The sequence below is a fragment of the Schistocerca piceifrons genome, chromosome 3, assembly GCF_021461385.2.
Source record: "Schistocerca piceifrons isolate TAMUIC-IGC-003096 chromosome 3, iqSchPice1.1, whole genome shotgun sequence".
In the NCBI taxonomy this organism is placed as follows: domain Eukaryota; kingdom Metazoa; phylum Arthropoda; class Insecta; order Orthoptera; family Acrididae; genus Schistocerca; species Schistocerca piceifrons.
The window spans coordinates 106,087,563-106,107,001 of record NC_060140.1 but is presented as its reverse complement, the minus strand read 5'-3'; the positions used below and the strand labels follow the sequence as shown (position 1 = coordinate 106,107,001).

At 38.8% G+C, this 19,439-nt stretch overlaps 1 protein-coding gene across 1 annotated transcript in view; it reads left to right on the top strand.

Annotated features, from left to right (window-relative positions):
* Positions 1 to 1,762: 1,762 nt before the first annotated feature.
* LOC124787951 (dnaJ homolog subfamily C member 1) overlaps positions 1,763 to 19,439 on the top strand; it is a 30,586-nt gene continuing 12,909 nt past the window's right edge. The window contains exons 1-5 of the mRNA XM_047254950.1: positions 1,763 to 2,189; positions 2,278 to 2,379; positions 2,940 to 3,158; positions 8,731 to 8,840; positions 13,143 to 13,274. Of these exons, the coding sequence (XP_047110906.1) occupies positions 2,052 to 2,189; positions 2,278 to 2,379; positions 2,940 to 3,158; positions 8,731 to 8,840; positions 13,143 to 13,274 (701 nt within the window). The 5' untranslated portion in view covers positions 1,763 to 2,051. The remainder of the gene's footprint in view (positions 2,190 to 2,277; positions 2,380 to 2,939; positions 3,159 to 8,730; positions 8,841 to 13,142; positions 13,275 to 19,439) is intronic.

The window sequence follows — 19,439 nt, the reverse complement described above, 5'->3', positions numbered from 1 at the left end:
AGATATATTAATTCATATTACGCCGCATTAATGTAATCTGAGTGGGCGATGGGAATATTAAAAACAATGCAACTTCACATTTTTTGCATCATCTTTCTTGTTTTAATGCATGCATCATAGTTCTTCTGTTCTCATCCACTGTGGTGTACAGACGTGTCTTCTCCTGCATGTGCTTAACAAATAAGAAATGGGTAGCTCGTGAAAGGAGAGTATTTTATTTCTACAAATTTCAAGTGCACCTGTTCCCCTCTATGCGCATCAACAACCATTAAGTCAACCTTCAGATGCACGAATAATCTTCAAGTGACGACCGCCGCATCGTCATCGGCGTTGTCGTGCTGCAAGAGAGAAGAGGTAATTATCATTAATAGGGAAAAAAGCTTTCGAATTTTATTCTTCTTAGTTCGTGTTACAGAAGATTGAAAGCGGCACCTACCGTCACGTCCTGCATGATGCTTACATAAAGAAGAAAACTTTCGACAGGCGTTGTGAATGTGATGTCATACCTCTCTCTCTCGCCAAATTAATTGTACTTTTATACATACTCTAAAATTTGCATTTAAGTAAAAGACTGAGAAATTAATGCCAATCAAAGTACGTAATCTCCAGTGTATTTCGCAGTTTACTACTGATTTGAGACATATATCTCGTGAAGAAAATGTTACTGCTGGTAGCTTATCAAGGCTTGATTAAATAAATAAATAAAATTGCAAAATGGTCTATGGCCCGTCCATCAGGATACCAGTTGATTCTTTTTCGAGAGTATGGCACACAAAGGTGTGCAGAGTTACCTCAATTTGTGTCACAGCTGAAACAGTACATGACTCATCTGAAACCTGTATAATATTCCCAAAAAGCAAAGGAAACACTATTCGTACACAAGGACCTAATCAACTCAACACACGTGTTGATCAACAGCCTGAAGACACTCGAGTTCTGCCGTCAGCCCGAGACGAAGAACTAGACTCTTCAGAGGGTGAAAAACAAAGAACAACAAGCAACAAGATCTGGGAGTGAAATTCTGTTTCCAGCTCAGTTAACGTCCCAAACTAAATATGCTACTGAGGAAAGGGTCATGAGAGAACATGACAAATTACTATTTGTATTTGTATGTGTTTGTAAAATGTTTGCCGAGATTATGCTGGAATAATAGCCTCTTAATTCTTTCGAATTTAACATAAAAAGAAGTTTGTTACTATTGTGTTGTAATCAAGATTCATTGTGTGAGCGATAAGAGAATAAAATAAATGAAGAAGTCCAGATTAAATTGAGTCCTTAATGAACTTAGGTTACTGCATTGATTTAGACATTGTATGTATGGAGCTATTTTACGACGGACTGAGTAAAAAAAAAAAAAATAAATAAATAAAAAAAGACGCCGCCATTTCCGTGTTCGAAAATATTAACGACGAACCATGTTTGGGGTGTAACATTAAGAAACAAGAAACTGCTGAATAAGCCATGAGTGCTCACGTTTGAATGAGTCGGTGAGGTAAAGGCCGAGAAGGAAATAAGGTGGAAAATTTTATGGGATCTACGGCGTAGAAGTCACATTGAACTCTAGTAACTTCCCAGAACTTACTCATAGTTCCATGCCTGAAGACGGACGTCTTGTCATTACCATGAGGCAAGTACATAAATGTTTATTTCGAAATATATTGAGTATTTTTTAGGGTTCTATGAGACCATCGAGACCTCTTTCTGAGTTTATATTATACACGGCGGTTGACTCACAAATAACGTGGACTCGTTGGGGCAAAGAGCCTAAATGATTGTATTTTACCCCCATGTCATATGGGATACGTTGTCATGGTGACGTTGCGGGCGAAGTAGGGGTTTCTGAATGTTGTTTCGCCTCGTTCATCACTAACAAGGTAGCAAAATATGACAATTGGTAGGATCGTCAATGTCTGGATCAGTTGGTGTCGTCAGACTCTGCTGTTTCAAATAACAAATATAAATGTTGAGGGTTAATACCACTAACTTCCAGTTAGAAATTTTAATAATATATTATTCCTACCATACTACTGCAGCAAAGTAACGAGAAGCCAATGAATCTTAGAAGATGTGTGTTGATTGTCGTGTTGTTTTGTGTGAGTGTTGGATGTTGGGACACGGAGGAGCTGGAGATATTCGATTTAGTGGAGGAAGTTGACACGAATTTCTATTCTTTATTAGATGTGCCACAGGTACGTATATTTTAAAATGTCATAGACGCTTTTGACTTTTATATCTTAGATGACAGTGAAATTACAAGTGTGTAGGGTATGATTGCAGGATGCAGACGCCGCGGTCATACGTAAAGCTTACAGAAGATTGTCGCTACAGATTCACCCAGATAAGAATGATGCACCAGACGCAGAAATTAAGTTTCGGCAGGTAAGTATTGCATACAGTCCAATAAAATATACGCGCGGACACTCCGCGAAAAAAAAAAAAAAAAAAAAAAAAAAAAAAAAAACCCCAACTCCTAAAGGTACACGTAACAACTACGAACAGTTCCTGCTTCGTATGCTGTATGTGAGAGTTCTGTCACAAAAAAACAGTGATTGTTGCTACGCTCGTAGATGTATTATTTGCAAGGCATAATACATGTTAAAAAATTGCTAAAATTTATTCTTGGGTTACGGGTAGAAGGGAAAGTATCAATGCAGTTCAGTTGAACCTCAAAGTTTCCACTAGTTTTCTACACATCTATGTTTTCTTGGTTTTGAAGAACTCATAAATGTAAATTAACTGTGTTTTGACAGTAGTTTGATTCCACGAAAATCCAAAAATACAGATGTTGTTAGTTGGTCATAGTTATTTCTACAGTTGTGGGCTATTAACACACATAGTGGTAATACTTGAGCTGCTATATGCCAGTTATTCCATTTAAACAATGTAAAATGCAAAAATTATTGAAGGTTTGGTAAGAAGCAATATTATTTAATTTACAGCTTGTGGCAGTTTATGAAGTTCTTCGTGATCAAAGGAAGCGTGCATTGTATGATCGAGTGCTGGAGAATGGGCTTCCAGATTGGAAGCATGCAGTGTATTATTACAGACGTGTACGGAAGATGGGCCTTGCTGAAATGTCATTCATACTGTTTGTGATAGTAACAGTTGGACAGTACATTGTGGCATGGGCTGCATATCTGGAGAAGAAGTATACAGCGGTGAGTGATACTATAGATGTTTAACTTATAGTGTTACTAAAATATTGAAGCTTTGTATTAATACGGAAGCATTTAATGGTGACTTGTGAATGGTGACTAATCTACTAGTAGAGAAACAGCAATATGCTTTGCTATAAAGTTAACAGAACATTTTATTCAACCATAATTACACTGTACGGTTGTTAAGATCCATTGTATTATATATTCAAACAAACCTCTTGTAGCAGGGTGTGGGCGCATGAGGAGTTGATTGGGTGTCATGGCTTAAGCTGAGTTCCCACAGTATACTAGTCCCACCCAGTGTTCTTTCATCTTAGCTGGAATACTGACATCCCAGAAATCAAATGAAATTTTTTATAGATTTAAAGAATTTCTGCCGATGAGTATTTATTTTGCATTTCCTTAAAATCCTTCTGGAGAACTGTTCCATCCATGAAATAAGTATGTTTAACAATAGAAGCGCTCTGTTCTTGTTTTGTTGTAGATTCATATTTGCACTTATCAACAAGTAAAGTATAAAGTTTGATTCAGTGGAATGTGTTAGGTTCTTGTAATGTGTTTTCTACTGTCACAAATTTTCACTAGATCCCAGGAATTCATTACTGGATATTTGTTTTGTGAGACTGAGTAGAGCCCTATGTCTGTGGTGGACCTTTAATGAATTATAACAATTAGCTAACAAATTCTTTGTTGTAATGAGGCAAAAGGACTGTCAGAAGAGGGTCAGTCATGTTTTGAGAACAATAATGTTTTGGTTCATAACCAAATTCCAATAAAGAAATGTAATAGCAGCACCCAATCTAACTCATTTTCAATGTTTCTATGAGTTGTACCTTACTTCTAATACTTGACACAAGCTGCTCATTTCATTTTTTATGTTGGTAATGATCCATCGGTGATGGGACAAGGGCAACTGTCTTCAGAGCTTTAAAGAAACTGCTTTAAAAAGATACTGAATTCATCATTTGTTTGTTTGTTGAACACAATTTCAGTTTCATTATTTCTTATACATAGGGCTCACAATAGGATGGCATGAACTTTTGTGCCTTTTGCGTACCTAATTTGAGTGGTGTGTCTCAAATATTATATTGGAAAGTTGTAAAGCTCCACTGAACATAATGATCAGACAATTCAATATTAGTGTGTGTGTGTGTGTGTGTGTGTGTGTGTGTGTGTGTGTGTGTGTGTGTGTGTGTGTAGACTCATACTCTTGCTGGAACCAGTTGCACAAATAGTTACCAGAGACACGATGTGGGCAGTCTCTGTGAGGTGATGACTCTTGACTTCTTGGGTGTTTTGAATATTATGTTATTTCAATGACTGGAGTTCTGCACAGTAAACTAAATAATGTATTACGTATTTGGGTGTACATGAGTGAAGAGAAACAGTGAATCTGCTCTTCCGCAAGTACTCTTTTACTGCCAGTGCCAGTGTGCAGGGCACATCATGAACTGGCACGCAGGATGCCTTTAGGAAGCACAATCTGTGGCAAGATGATATCACTGAAAAAGATTGTGTGTAATTGAAAGGTAATGTGATGTGGTTGAAGTTAGATCTTAACATTTCAGTCAGTGTTCTGCTATCACAGACCAGTGTAAGCTGCACGGTCTAAACAGTGTGGATAGAGAGTTTAAAACATTTGGTTATTACAGTGAATGTGCTGCCATGGTGCAAATGATGTCAGTACTATGTAAGGACCAATGGTGATTGGAACTGAATATAAAATCCATTGAGTCAAACTTCATTAATTGTTTGCACTAAACTGAGCAAGGTGAACAATAAGACACCGGACTTGCACTTGGTAGGAAGACAGTTCAGGTCTCTACCCAGCTCTATGAAATATCAGGAAAGTTCCTTTAAAAGGGACGTGGCCAATTTCCTTAGTCATTCTCCTCCTATCAGAGATTGTGCCCCATCTCTTAATGATCTTGTCACTAATGGGATCTTACATCCTAATCTTTCTTCTCCATCTTTTAATGACCTCAGCAATGAGGAATGTTGAACCACAGTCTTCCATTTTTTCCAATATTGTTTAGACACCATATTGTGTGTGTGCCTGTAGACATGAAGGTGGGTGTGTGAAAATGTGGTCTGTCAAGACCGCTTCCAATTTACAATGCTAACTTTCTTTGCATGTAGTACCACAAACTTGCATATCATTTTTAGTGTGAGACCTGTCTGGTCTGATTTGGATGTTTTTTAGCTTTGTATTATGTAAGTCGTCATAGACTGTGTGGTGGAGGTTAAGTAGTGTAGTAATACAATTTCATTCCATTAATATTGGAAATGTATTGAAGCTGTCTGCAGATGATGCTGTTTTCTTTCTATAGAGAGTATTATGAAAAGGATAGCTTGCTACTCGCCATGTAGAGTAGATACTATAAGATATTGCATTGCCTGTATTATTCCGGATTATGATGCAATGTTCCTTTGGACATGCTTGCATGTTCGAAGGAACAGGCACTGCAGCAACTACGGCAGTAAGAAATACATGACGCAATTGCAAATATGGACATAATGGCTGTAGCCGTTGCAGTGCCTGTTCTTTGCGTTGCATCGTAATTCAGAATAACATAGGCACTGCAATATTGTATTTATCCACCGAAACTGGACAAGTGACTTCCCTGTAGGGAGTGTACATAACGGATGTAAAAGTACAGGTTGTAGGTACATGGTTGACAACATATGGAAGTTTGGGTCTGACTGAGTCATCATCGGATAGCCAGATGGTAAGGTGACCACTTGTGATAAGCAGGAAATCCGGTGTCAGGTCCCAGCCCAGCACAAATTTTCATTGTTGTCATTCCATTATACAACTGATGATTGCCCATATTCACAACTGAGAATACATGTCATGTATATAGAGAAGCTGTTGAGTCACAGACAGGCACAACAAAAAAACTGCTAAACATTTGAACATTTGGCTAAAAGGCCCTCTTCTAAAGCAGAATACGCAAGCACAGCCCACACACGACTGATATCTCTGGCCACAGACATTTAGCCGAAAGTGGAAGTTACAGATGCCCAAGCATTTAGAAAAAAAATAGCATTTTTGACATGGATCAAATATGGCCAAAACCATTTATATTGGCATAGTAGCCAGGTAGCAGTTGGTGCAGCATTATTTATTTTCAGTTTTTGCAGTGCTTGCACTGCAAATAAACTGAACTAATGCTCAAAATGTTGCCTTTATTAATATTTTCGTAAGAGGCACCAAAAGGAAAGACAAAGGAAAATTTGGTTTGCAAGTAAACATCCAAGGAAAGGTAGTACTTGCATTGTCCTTGAGAACTCTGCAAATAACTTTCCAAGAAAGGATTGTAATTGAAATGCACAGTCTTTCATATCCTGTTAATTTCATTTTGACCTTCGAGCAGCCCTTAGTGGCAGCACATGAATAGTAGTTTACTGATACAGGTAGAATTGGTCGATTGAGAGGGAAAAGAAACTACATCCCCAGGAGAATGCACCAATATGTATTCCATTGTACATCACCATCTATCCTTGTTAATATTTGGTGAAATAATGAATTAAGCAGGGATTGATGTCAAGTTGTGTGATGAGAGAGAACCTTTTATGAATATAAACAAAGTTGTTTTTCTATAGCAACTTTGAAACAGTAACATAATTGTGCACCATTTATAATGTGTGGAAGATGCCAAGACAATTACTGCTTCCCCTGTTTTTTTTAATGAATACCCCTGTGAAACAAGGCTCTGGAAGTAGACGACATTCCATCAGAACGACTGATACTGTATGGAGACAGATCTCTTCCATCTGGTGTATAAGACAAGCAAAATACCCTCACACTCCAAGAAGAATGTTATTATTCCAGTTCCAAAGAAAGCAGGTGCTGTCAGTCTAATAAATCATGGGTAGCAAAATACTAATATGAATTCTTTACAGAAGAATGGATAAAGTTGTAGAAGTGGACCTCAAAGATCAGTGTAGATTTTGGAGAAATGAAGGAACATGCAAGGCAATTCTGTTCCTATAACTCGTATGTTAAGGGAAGGCAAACCCAAGTTTGTAGCATTTGTAGACTTAGAAAAAGCTTTTGGCAATGTTGATTGCAATACTTTCATTAAAATTCTGGTGGTAGGAGGGGTAAAGTGCAGGAGCAAAAGGATATTTACAACTTGTACAGAAACGAGATGGCAGTTACAAGAGTTCAGGCGCATGAAAGGGAAGCAGCAGTTGAGAAGTGTGTGAGGCAGGGTTATAGCCTGTCACTGATGTTATTCAATCCGTACATTGACTAAGCAGTAAAGGAAACAAATGAAAAATTTTGAGGAGGAATTAAAGTACAGGGAGAAGAAATGAAAACCTTGAAGTTTCCCAATGACATTTTAATTCAGTTAGAGATGGCAAAGTAGTTGGAAGAGTGGGATACTGTATTGAAAAGAGGATGTAAAATGAACTTCAACAAAAGCAAAATCAGGATAATGGGATGAAGTCAAATTAAATCAAGTGGTGCTGAGGGAATGAGACTCACAAGTAAGACACATACAGTAGTAGATGAGTTTTGTTGCTTGAGCAGCAAAATAACTGATGATGTCTGAAGTAGAGAGGATATAAAATGTAGACTGGCAATGGCATGGAAAGCATTTCTGTGGAAGAGAAATTTATTAGCATTGTATATAGATTTAAGTATGAGGAAGTCTTTTCTAGAAGTATTTGTAAGGAGTGTAGCTATGTATGCAAATGAAACATGCATGATAAACAGTTTAGACAAGAAGAGAATGGAGACATTTGAAATATGGTGCTACAGAAGAATGCAGATTATTAGGTAGGCAGATAACGTAACTAATGAGGAGGTATTGGATGGAACTGGGGAGAAAAGAAATTTGTGGCACAATGTGAGTAGAAGAAGGGATCAGTTGCTAATACACATTCCGAGACGTCAAGGGATCACCAGTTTAGTGTTGAGGAGCAAAAATTGTAGGAGGAGACCAAGAGATGAATACAGTAAGCAGATTCAGAAAGTGTAAATTGCAGTAGTTATTCACACGTGAAGAGGCTCGCACATGATAGAATAGCATGAAGAGCTGCATCAGACCAGCCTATGGACTGAAGACCACAACAATAACATTCTTTCTGCTGTACGAATCGCTGCCTGGCAGCTACACTAGCTCAGATGGTTCATTTCTCATCTGACCTGCACCAGAATTTCTATTTTTTTTTAATTGGTTAGCCATCTGGACCTTCTATTTCTGTAACTTATATTTCAGGCCAAGCCCTACATGCACTGTAAATGTGGAGGAAACTGGTGATAAGTAGATGCAGTCCACTTGTTACTCAAATATTCACAATTCTTTGATATTGAGAGTAAAATCAAGAATTCTTTGCTTAAGAAATATAATCTTACCTGTTGTTCATTATGCCAGCAGATATTTGCCCCATGATTAGAGGCATACCTGTCCATTATACAGTCTATATAGCAAACAATATGAGGACCGAATTGTAAATCTCAAGCAAGGTACTTCATAATGCAAAGACTAGCTTATGTTTGTGATATTTTTATTTATCTAAACTTGAATTTTTTTCAAGTATTGTAATATTCTATTTTCAGCAACAGTTTTTAGAAGCAAAACTAAAGAGACTACAGAAAAAACAGAAGAAAGGAAAATATGATGGGCCTGCTCTTCCAGATACAATAGTTTTAGAGATACCTTCACCAAGGTTTGTACTATCTATTATCAATCTCTTAAATGTATTTATCATTATTTCTTCACAATTAATAATAAAAAAAGATTTGTGCAACATGTGAGAGATGAATGCAAGAATAAGCCTTACATGGAAGGACTAAATAATAATGAAGTAACATTATTTAGATTTGCACTCTCAATGTTAGATTAGTTGCAGGGTATTTCACTAGGCGATTTTACCGGGTTCCAGTTATAATGCATGTTTATCTTTTTCTGTTACCTTATATGCCAAAGGGGCATATTGGAATTTTGTTGGTAGTGGCTTGGTCAGCAAGACCCTTTATACATTATAAAGGGGAGAAAAAATGAAAATCTATTATGGATGTGGAACACTGTGATGAATAAAGATTTTGAGTAGTGACGGCAACCAGTCGCCTTTAAGATGGTACAACTTTTATTTTCCCACTACTGGTTTCAAGTCACCTAGCGACTCATCAGTTGGTACTGTTTTTGTATATGTTTGTAACAGTGTGGGGGTCATTGTTCAGAGCAATTAGATCCTGTAGGGCTATATGTGATGCATGTATCACTTTGGAAACCATTGTTTCACCAGCTATGTTAATTACACAACACACACTTTGTCATAGGTTACAAACTCCTTAGTTTGTAGCATGTGAGAGGACATCTTTTGTTTCAATGGTGAGGGACCATTTCGTAACTGCAATCAAATCTAACCATGCGTGTCCATGCACTGATGGGTCAGAAAATTATGAGCACTAGCTTAATAGTATGTTCGGGGGGGAACTTTCAGGGTTTCTCTTCAAAATGACATATGTATGTTGTCTGTACAATGTTTGGTTCTTATGCAATAAATAATTGAAAGTGTTCGCAAACTTTATGCACACCCTGTACTTCAAAACACGTGCCCCCACCACCATTGTACTCTTATCAGATCTGCCATAGACCGTTGCCTATCTCGTTTTACTTTCTCCCTTAATTTAATTGACAAGTCAAAATTGTGCATCATTACAACAGAAACAAACTTTCAAATGAGTCAGCATTCCTGGCTTCATGCTTAGTACTTCACAAGACTGTCTGTCTGTACCCTCAGCAATGAATACTGAGGCACATAAAAAATGTGAACACTTACATCCTGTCGGTACGACATCCAATCATCCAGAAGTTACAGCCATTAATTTCCACTGCATCAAATTTTTCGAAATCAGTTCTCCCACTGACCACCTCTCTTGTGGGGCCCATGGTACTGTCTTTGAAAATCACTTCCCACACCTGGTTGGAGGAGCAGCTTCCTCCTCCAGTGTCCACCCATGGCACTTGGGACATGTCTACCCGGAAACCCGCAGATCAGAGGGCCAGTGCCAGCCAAGGGCTGTAGGAACTGAGACATATCGGTACTCTCTTCATCTGGCCCCACACTTGTCAAGGATGGGCTCTCCCAAGAATCTCAGCCACCAAAGGCTGCGGAGGAGGAAGAGGAGAAGAATCGGAATGAGGTCAAGGCTATTCTGGTGACCTGGAGTCGCCAGATCCCCCCGCGCCATCGGATTTTGAACCAATGCTCATTGATGTGGTTAGATTCCTATTGGTTACACACAGTGATCTTCTAAGCCCTTGACACCTAATCTGACCATGTGTAACATGATCATTCAGTGGAAATGTAGTGGATATTACCCTCACCTGTACCTGTTGGAATTACACACCTTATTTCTCTCTCTTCTGCAATTTGCATTGCCCTACAAGAAATGCACTTCACAGATGACTATTCTCCAATGCATCATGGTTATCATGCATTCTGTCAGTCCTGTTGGCCATGACAGGGTTGCTGCAGGAGTCTGTAATTGGTTTGCATAGATGTGATCAGTGAGTAGGTTCTCTTTGTATCACATAGGAAGCAATAGCGATGAAAGTGCAAGGGACATCAGCGATCACCATTTGCAACATTTACATACCTTCAGACAGGACTTTATTTACCTTTGACCATCTTAATCCTACAACACCCCCTCCTTTTCTCCTACTTGGGCATTTGAGTGCACACCACCAATGGACTCCCTGTGGGGGAGTACGACTTTGTCTGGTAGAGGCCTTCTAGTTGGCCAGTTTCTTACGGACCAGTAACTGTACCGCCTCAATGATGGAACTCCTACCCCTTCAACACCGCCCAGGGCACCCTTCAGCTATCGATCTAACGATCTCTTTCTGCCATCTCTTCACTGCATTGGTCACTACATTATGATCTCCGTGACTATAACAACTTTCCAGTGATCCTGTTGCTTCCTTGCCCATGGCAAATGAACAGACTATCTCATTGGCTGCTTTGAGCAGCCAACTGACAGTTGTGTGCCTCTGCATTTACCTTCACCCCCTCTCTATCAGAGTGCACTGATGAGATTGTGTTAAACATCTCTGTTGCAATCAGCTATGCTGGTGGCATTGCTATTCCCCTTTTTCCAACGCTGGCCCATGCCACTGTGGACTAAAGACATTGTAATATCTATTCAGGATCACCGAAGAGCCCTGCAGTGTTCTGAGGGATTCACAGACCAGTCATATCAATTTAAGTGATTTTGTGCTAAGGCTCGCTGTCTGAATGCAGCAAGAAGAAATGGTGGAAGCAATGTCTCTCATTCCAGAGAACATATGCCTCTTCATTCCAAGATGTAGGCCATGCTCTGTAGTCTTCTGGGCTGCCAACAGCTGCTCTGGGTCTTATCCATGGCTGGTACCCACAAATTAACACTGATCTATTTCAAGGTCCTCAAGTCTGTCATCCTAATGACCCTTTGTCACCTGTTACCCCAGTACTTCAGGAGTTTCGGGGTGTTACCATTTTTTACACTGATGGCTCTAAAACTGGGGATAAGACAGGGTATGCTTTTACATTTGCTGGACAGGAATATCATTTCTTGCCATGAACATGTAGTATTGTTACATTGGAACTGATAGCTGTTAACAGAACCATCCCATTTATTAAATGGACCTCATTTGACTATGTTTAAATATGTAGTGACTTAGTGAGTAATCTACAGGCCATGGGCTGTCACTCTGTGGTCTTTGCTCTTCATGGCCACCTGCCGGAGTGGCCGAGCAGTTCTAGGTGCTACAGTCTGGAGCCACGTGACCACTACGGTCGCAGGTTCGAATCCTGCCTCGGGTGTGGATGTGTGTAATATCCTTAGGTTAGTTAGATTTAAGTAGTTCTAAGTTATAGGACACTGATGACCTCAGAAGCTAAATCCCATAGTGCTCAGAGCCATTTGAACAATTTTTCTTCCTGACCTGCCCGCTGAACTTAGTCCTACTTGCTGCTTAGTTCTCTTTCTCTAGGCACCAAGTCTCATGGTTATCTTAGGGAATGAACAGGTCAACCATTTGGGTAAAGAAGTGGTTACTTGCCTCCACTGCCAACCCCCCTGCCCCCAATATGTTGAAGATACATGTTTAAAGTTGGTGGTAAGCATAAAACATCATCTGAGATTGTACTAAATAGTTTCTCCAGGCAATTAGTCTTGGAGCCCACATGAAGGGTAAATGATTTGCAATAACATACTAGACCTCTTAGCATCAAACAATCGTGAACAAAAATATATCCATAATATTATCTTTTTTTTTTTAAAAAAAGGATAAAAACTAAAAACTCACTGGACTGCTTCCTAAGGGTATTTCCATTTCTTACTTAATATGTTAACATTGCCTAGTGTGCCTTAGATTCAAAGAAGTAGTATCTATGGCGGTTGTGAGTTTTATACACATATAGGGAGAAATGACTGTCACAATAAAATAAGAGATAGCCCAAAAAATTGAGGTGTTCACTTTTTCTAAATGCTTTTTGAGAGTGGAACAGTAGGGCAATACTCTGATAGTGGTTGTATGCGCCCTCTGCCAAACACTTAAGTGTAAATTGCAGAGTAGTCGTTTACATGTAGTTGTTTTCTCACTTCCCTTGCAGTACAAACCACTAGTTTCTGATGCTCAGAGTTTAGCTTCCTATTCCACTTGGCAATGTTTTTGCTTTCTTTTCTTCATTTACTGTCTATGTTTCTAAATGATACAGAAATGTATCATGAGACCTCATTAGCGAGCTCACAGAACTACTTTAGTGGATATGGTGTTTTGTTTTAAATGTTATGTACTAGTTATTTAGGGATAGAAGCAAAATTAAAGTTAACTATAAAAATATTTTTTTTAAATTTGCAAAGAAGCAGTAAACTGTCCAAGTAGTTGTCTTTGCCAATTTAACACTTGTTTTTGAATTGGTTTTCCATTTTTATTTATTATTAGTGTACTAGCTAAAAATAATGTCTTATTTTGATGACAGGGTTTGGGACACCTTGCCATTCCAGTTACCAAGGATGCTGTGGTTCGTCCTGACATTGTGTCCACAGAGTGTGCTGCTGATAAAGAACATGCTGGCAAGACGGCAGCAGAGGAAAGAGGAAGACACAGCTGAGTGAGTAACAATATTTTAATAAAGAGTCGAAAAATCATGCGAAATGTGGTATGGGTGGGAAAAACTTACTGGTTAAAACTGATACTGGTATTTTGGTTCTGAATAACTGCTATTTTTGGTATTTGTTTGGTCTTGGTTGTAACAGGTCTTTCAATTTTTTACTAATAACCATGTAAAAACAGGCACATCAGTTTCATGTAACAGCGTGCAAAAATTCTTTGTTTTTTAAATAAAACTTTTTTTAAAAAGAGCAATGTTTCATCACCATCAGTAAACACTTCCGGGCTAAGTTGTCGTGGTCGATCTGTAGAACTTCTTCTCCCTGACGTTTCGTTCTCAACTACGGACAACATCTTCCGAGGTGAGTCAACGACTGGCTGCTAGGAGCTGGGGCCGCTGCTTATATGGATATCGTAGGGGGCGCCACCGCACGTCACGTGGCGTCGATGTGCAGCTATCTCTGGCTATCGTCTGTTCTCTCGATTGCAGGCAATCGATTGTCACGTGATTGTTGCAATGTCGACCGCCATATCTTATCCAATTTTAATCCTTCTTCTTTACGATTAAAATTGTATTGATGTTTGTGGATTTCAATTGCCTCTCTATATGTACGTGTATAATAGTGCGACGTCCTCGCTAGCACGCTTGTTTCACCAAATTTTATTTCGTGATCTCCATCCTTAAAAACGTGTTCTGCTACTGCCGATTTGTCGATATGTCCCAAACGACAGTTTCTTTTGTGCTCCGTCAACCGTGTATTGATGCACAGTTGACTCACCTCGGAAGATGTTCTCCGTAGTTGAGAACGAAACCTCAGGGAGAAGAAGTTCTACAGATCGACCACGGCAACTTAGCCCGGAAGTGTTTACTGATGAAGACGCCGGGCGTGAAAGCCTACATGGAATGATGAGAGCAATGTTTGTTTGTAAAATTTCCATTGCTTTGAAATATTTGGTTATTGTAGAAAATGGGAATAGCAATTTGTGTTATTTTAATAGTCACACCAAAACGAGAAACAAACATATGACATAAGAATTGGTGCACCACTGGTGAGACAATAATGTACCTGGTGCCATGTGGTGAAGCCTGGCCTATTAGGTGGCACGCATGTACATGCCTTGTTAAAGACTTGCCCACACTTGTTCTGTACGATACTGTATTTACTCGAATCTAAGCCGCACTCGAATCTAAGCCGCACCTGAAAAATGAGACTCGAAATAAAGGAAAAAATAATTTCCCGAATCTAAGCCGCAGCTGAAATTTGAGACTCGAAATTCAAGGGGAGAGAAAAGTTTTAGGCCGCACCTCCAAATCGAAACAAAGTTGGTCCATTGTAATATGAGATAGAATTCAGGTCGAATGAATGACGATACAGCTGCAGTAGTTTGGTTTGAGCCGTAAGCTTAGCAGTTAAGCTTTACCAGGTAGCCATTGCTATGCGTCAGGCGCTCCGTCCTTATTTATGCGCGTACCCTTCGTTTCTCACGTGCTTCGTCTGGTTTGAATTGATTGCTTATTTTTCTTTGATCTGATAATTGCCGTTCTCTTTGTTATAGGTGTTTTCGTCACTCTAAGCTGAAAATGCATTACTGTACTGTGTCATGCATTGTTTGTCGCATTCCGATAATGAATGTTCACGACCTGTCGCCACTCGCGGCATGGTTTGCTTTTGTGCCTGCTACCGCTGCTTACAATAAAAAAAAGAGAGTAATTGTCTCAGTAGCGAAACAATGGCAAGAGACTGCTATTTGGTGTTATTTACACTGCTGCTTTCTTTGATAATGATCAACAAGAACCAAATAATAAACTCCGTATGATAGAAGATGTTCTGAACGAGAGTTTAGTGAAAATTTTTCTCGTTTGAAAATATTTGCGGACGCCACTTTAGTACATTATTTTCTGCACAGAAATTAGTCATCTTTGATTTAAAAATCTAGTCAATTGCCGTGCTTCACTTCTGACTGTATCACTATTAGGCATAAGAATAATACGAATGTGAACATGACATATGTGTATACTTCCGCGTTTGTGTTGTCTCACTCTAGTTTCGTAGTTTATTAGGCAGACAGGATTTAAATGAGATAGCAGCAAACACGAAAGAATACGTGGTAAAATGTTTATATTCGTATTATTCTTATGGTGAAGAGAATACTGCATGTGATTCAGAATTCACAAAAGTTCCCATTAGCAACCATCTCTTCTCACAGGTAGAGAAAAAATCAGAACGTAGAATTTGCCATACTGACAAACATCGCAAATGGTCTTGCCAGTCGGATTTTCGTAGTACATTGAAAAGCTGTTACATTCGAAGATGAACAATATGGAGTTTGTATTTACTTCGTTGGATAATGTATGAAAATGCAGTGGTCGAAATTCGGGGCGGAGAAAAAAGCTCGTCTTCCACGTTTTTTTTTAAATTTATTTACTGACGCAGAGGTTTTGGCGCCAGTATTTATCTTTGTGCCTGTAAAGCATGCCTGTGTAGCGCTACATATATTCGATGGCAGAAGTTAGTTGTGGCGGCACCTACCAACATATTTCAGAACTTCCGCTTACTTTGCACTCGATTCTAAGCCGCAGGCGGTTTTTTGGATTACAAAAACCGGAAAAAAAGTGCGGCTTAGATTCGAGTAAATACGGTAGTTCCTCACCTTTGTCGTTGGACATTGGTTGTATTGCAGAATAACATCATTCCTAATTTGGGAGTATTTTACGAAGAGTGGTAGGAATTAAATGCAGTGTTCCATTTGTGTTAAAAGATTGAAAATGGGCTGCACAAACGAAACAGTGGCACTTTACAAGGAGAGCAGGTAAATTTGATTGACATACGTGTAATTCTGTTGACGTACTGTAAACTTGGGATAATAACTGAATCCTTAATTTTGTGATTGCTTCGGGCTGAAAAATTGATTCCATCCAAGAGTGATGATGCAGGAAAATAATCGGAATGTGACCTTTTGGACTCTGTTACCACACCTGTCTCCTTCCCTTTTGCCATCTTTGCTAGAGATACTGAGACAGATTTCTGCCACAGCCTCAACCCCGTATCAGTTGAGATCTCATACTCTTAACCTGAATTATAATTTTTTAATCTTTGTTTGACATCGTCATTGATTATGGAAATAACAGCTATAAAGAAAGGCTATTTCAGAAACTGGTTATTCTGATCTGTTTTAACAGTCAGGTTAAACTGCAGATGAAAAAATTGATATAACTGAAAACTGGTTGTTACAGTGATAGACCACCACCCCTAAAGTGTTGCCCAGTACATAGCTGCAGCGCCTCACATGGAGTGAGACTTGTCTATCTGCATTCACAGTCACTGTTCATTCCTTACTGCAGTGCAAGTGTTAGCAAACTTCCATGTGGAAATAGTCAATTAAATGCTTGCTAGGAGCTTCCAAGTGGAAAGACATTCAGATGTGTTCTATGGACTATGAGTTTATTAACGTTTGTAATATTTTACCTCCATCATGTGAAGTTATGAGTATATGTTTCTACAGTTTTATGAGTATTTGCCTTGTACATTGTGAAAGTATCAGTAGTACATGATTCCAGATAATGCAGTATGAGCAGTCAAAAATTGTAAGGGAAACAGTGAATGTACTACAGTACATTTTGAAGTACAGACTCTGGAGTCCATGAAGGCTCTATGGAGAGATACACTATAACCTCGCTTTTACGTTCCTGGAATTAATGTTTTCCCGCCGTTTGACTTTTTTTATCATTCCCGTCAAATTTCCTATTTCCACAATGCTAATTAACATCTGATTTTGTGTGAACATATTAATAATTTTCCCGGGATTTACGCATTGTGGAAACATATTCATGAAGAAAGAAAATGACGCTGGCTTGATGTTGGCCATCCAGTAGTGTTTACAAATATTCCGTAGCTAAGTTTTTTGGTACCAGGGCACTCTACTCAGCCAATTTGAACTGGTAAACAAGTAAGAGTTTGAACAATTCATGCCATATCTCCCACCGCCACTAAGCTCTACTTGACGTGGTGGCTCATGGGAGTAACTAGGTTCGTTCGAATAAAGATGTCATGACCAATCACAACCATTTCCAAACTCTCTCTACTGTGCAGTTTCATGATTGTTGTGACACCTTTGTCGAGCCATATTTAACACGTTTTGGCATTTGACCACTTGGAATGCTAGTAGACACTGTTATTCACTTTGCATTCCTCAAATGTTTTTGCTTTAACGCAGCACTGGTTATGTGTTGTTTGCATGATGAGCAAAAAGTGTTACAAGAATTTATTCTTGTTGTCAAGTGCAGTATTTACATATGTATTTTTTGTGATCTTGCACAAACAAACAATGAGAGTGTAGTTTGTATGTGTGTGGTGTGCGACATTAGTGAGGAGGCACAGTACCTGATAACATCAAAAAGATGACTACAGTGCAAGAGATGCAGACTAACACGTATTCAAGTAACTAGTGCAGTATTTTTATTATTTAAATAATGAATGACAGCTGCAGGCTTTCAAAAACATCGATTATGGCTTATGTAATTGAGCCAAACGTTCCTACTTCCCAAACAGTTGTCAGTTCCAGTTACATCAGCGGTTTTTATTAGATAATAAAGACACTGAAAGCCTTTTGATGCCTGTTATGTGCACATATCATACATAAAGTGTGAAAATGCAAGGGGGTAGCCTATACGCAACTTTCGTAGCTTAAAATGTTATTTCCCACATTTTACACTTTCCTGCATTTTACACAATTTTTTTTGAAGTCCCTTGAGAAGTGAAAAAGAAGGGTTTCACTGTATATGCTTAAAAATGCCTGTCATCGTAAAATACTGTTTGTCACAAAATTATTTTCGTTCTTCATTCCATAGCTTATTGGTTACAATATTGTGCTCATGTATCATAGTAACATTTTATTTCACATTTATTTAAAGCTGTAAAGCTATGTTACATCATTTACAAGCCTTAGCTAACATGTTCATTTTGCTAATAGCATCTGCTCCATGCAGTAATAAACTAAAACTTTAGCAGGACATATGTGTATAATGCTTTTAAGAACTTTCTAATTAACAGCAGTGGGAACAGAATCTCCTCATGTGTCTAAAATTCTGGCAACTAATTACACATGTCCCCTGCAGTTTCATAAATAGGGACCTGAAAAGTCCGTAATTTGTGATAAATGTGAATACAGACGTGAATTTTGCTTCAAAATAAGAAAATGCTAAATTACCTTATAAATGCTGTATCATAGTGAGTTGAACCCAGATGAACTGTTTTATCAGAGATAGTTCGCAATAGCTGTATTTTCTGCATATAAATACTGAAAAATTACTTAGTTTTCAGTTACTAGTAGTGAAGATCATCTAGTGAAGCCCAATTTCTAAAGATAAACATGTAAGACCATGATTGCAAAATAAAAAGTGCATAAAAGTGATGACGTATTGGTGCACTTGATGCTCTGCTCTCATGCGAGTTGTGGGCAGTGGAATGGTCTGTATAGGGTACAAGTGCTGTAATGCAACATAGGGACTCGAGTGTTGAGCGTTGTATCTTAGAGGAAAGAAACTCGCGTGTTTTTCTCCTAGCCAAAGTTTAAAAGTTAATAAATAGAGACAGTTTAATGTGGCAGTTCTAGGTGACAGATGTTTTATACTGTGGTTGCATCAAGTACTGGTTGAAGTTGACCTGGACTACCTTGTTTACCACACTGTCAGCATCAGGAAGCAATTGTGTGGTAGCCATTACTTATTGCTTTGTGTTGCGCATTGCTCAACATTTTCTTAATTTGAAATGAGTGAAGAAACTAATCTTGGCCCATCACGTTTTGAGTAATGTCCATCGAAACACCAGAAGTGATTGGCATTTCGTCATAGGGCCGTGTGTCAAGTTCTGGCTTTGCAGAAATCCAGAACACAGGTATAGGCTGGCTGCCCTGCAAGAGGGCTTGTTTCCCTGCACCACTCGTTCCCTCTACCAGTCAAAATTCTTGTTTGTGTACACTCACGGCTGACAGGTAGTTCATAGCGCTCACATCCAGCGCTATAGTGTTGCGACAGCACTATAGTGTTGCGACTGGAAAACAAACCTTGTTAACATATTTTTACCGTACCAAAGCTCTTCTGCTAATGTGCAAATAGTTATTTTCGGTTTTACTTCTGCACAATTCATCCCTCATTTCCTGTGTTGAG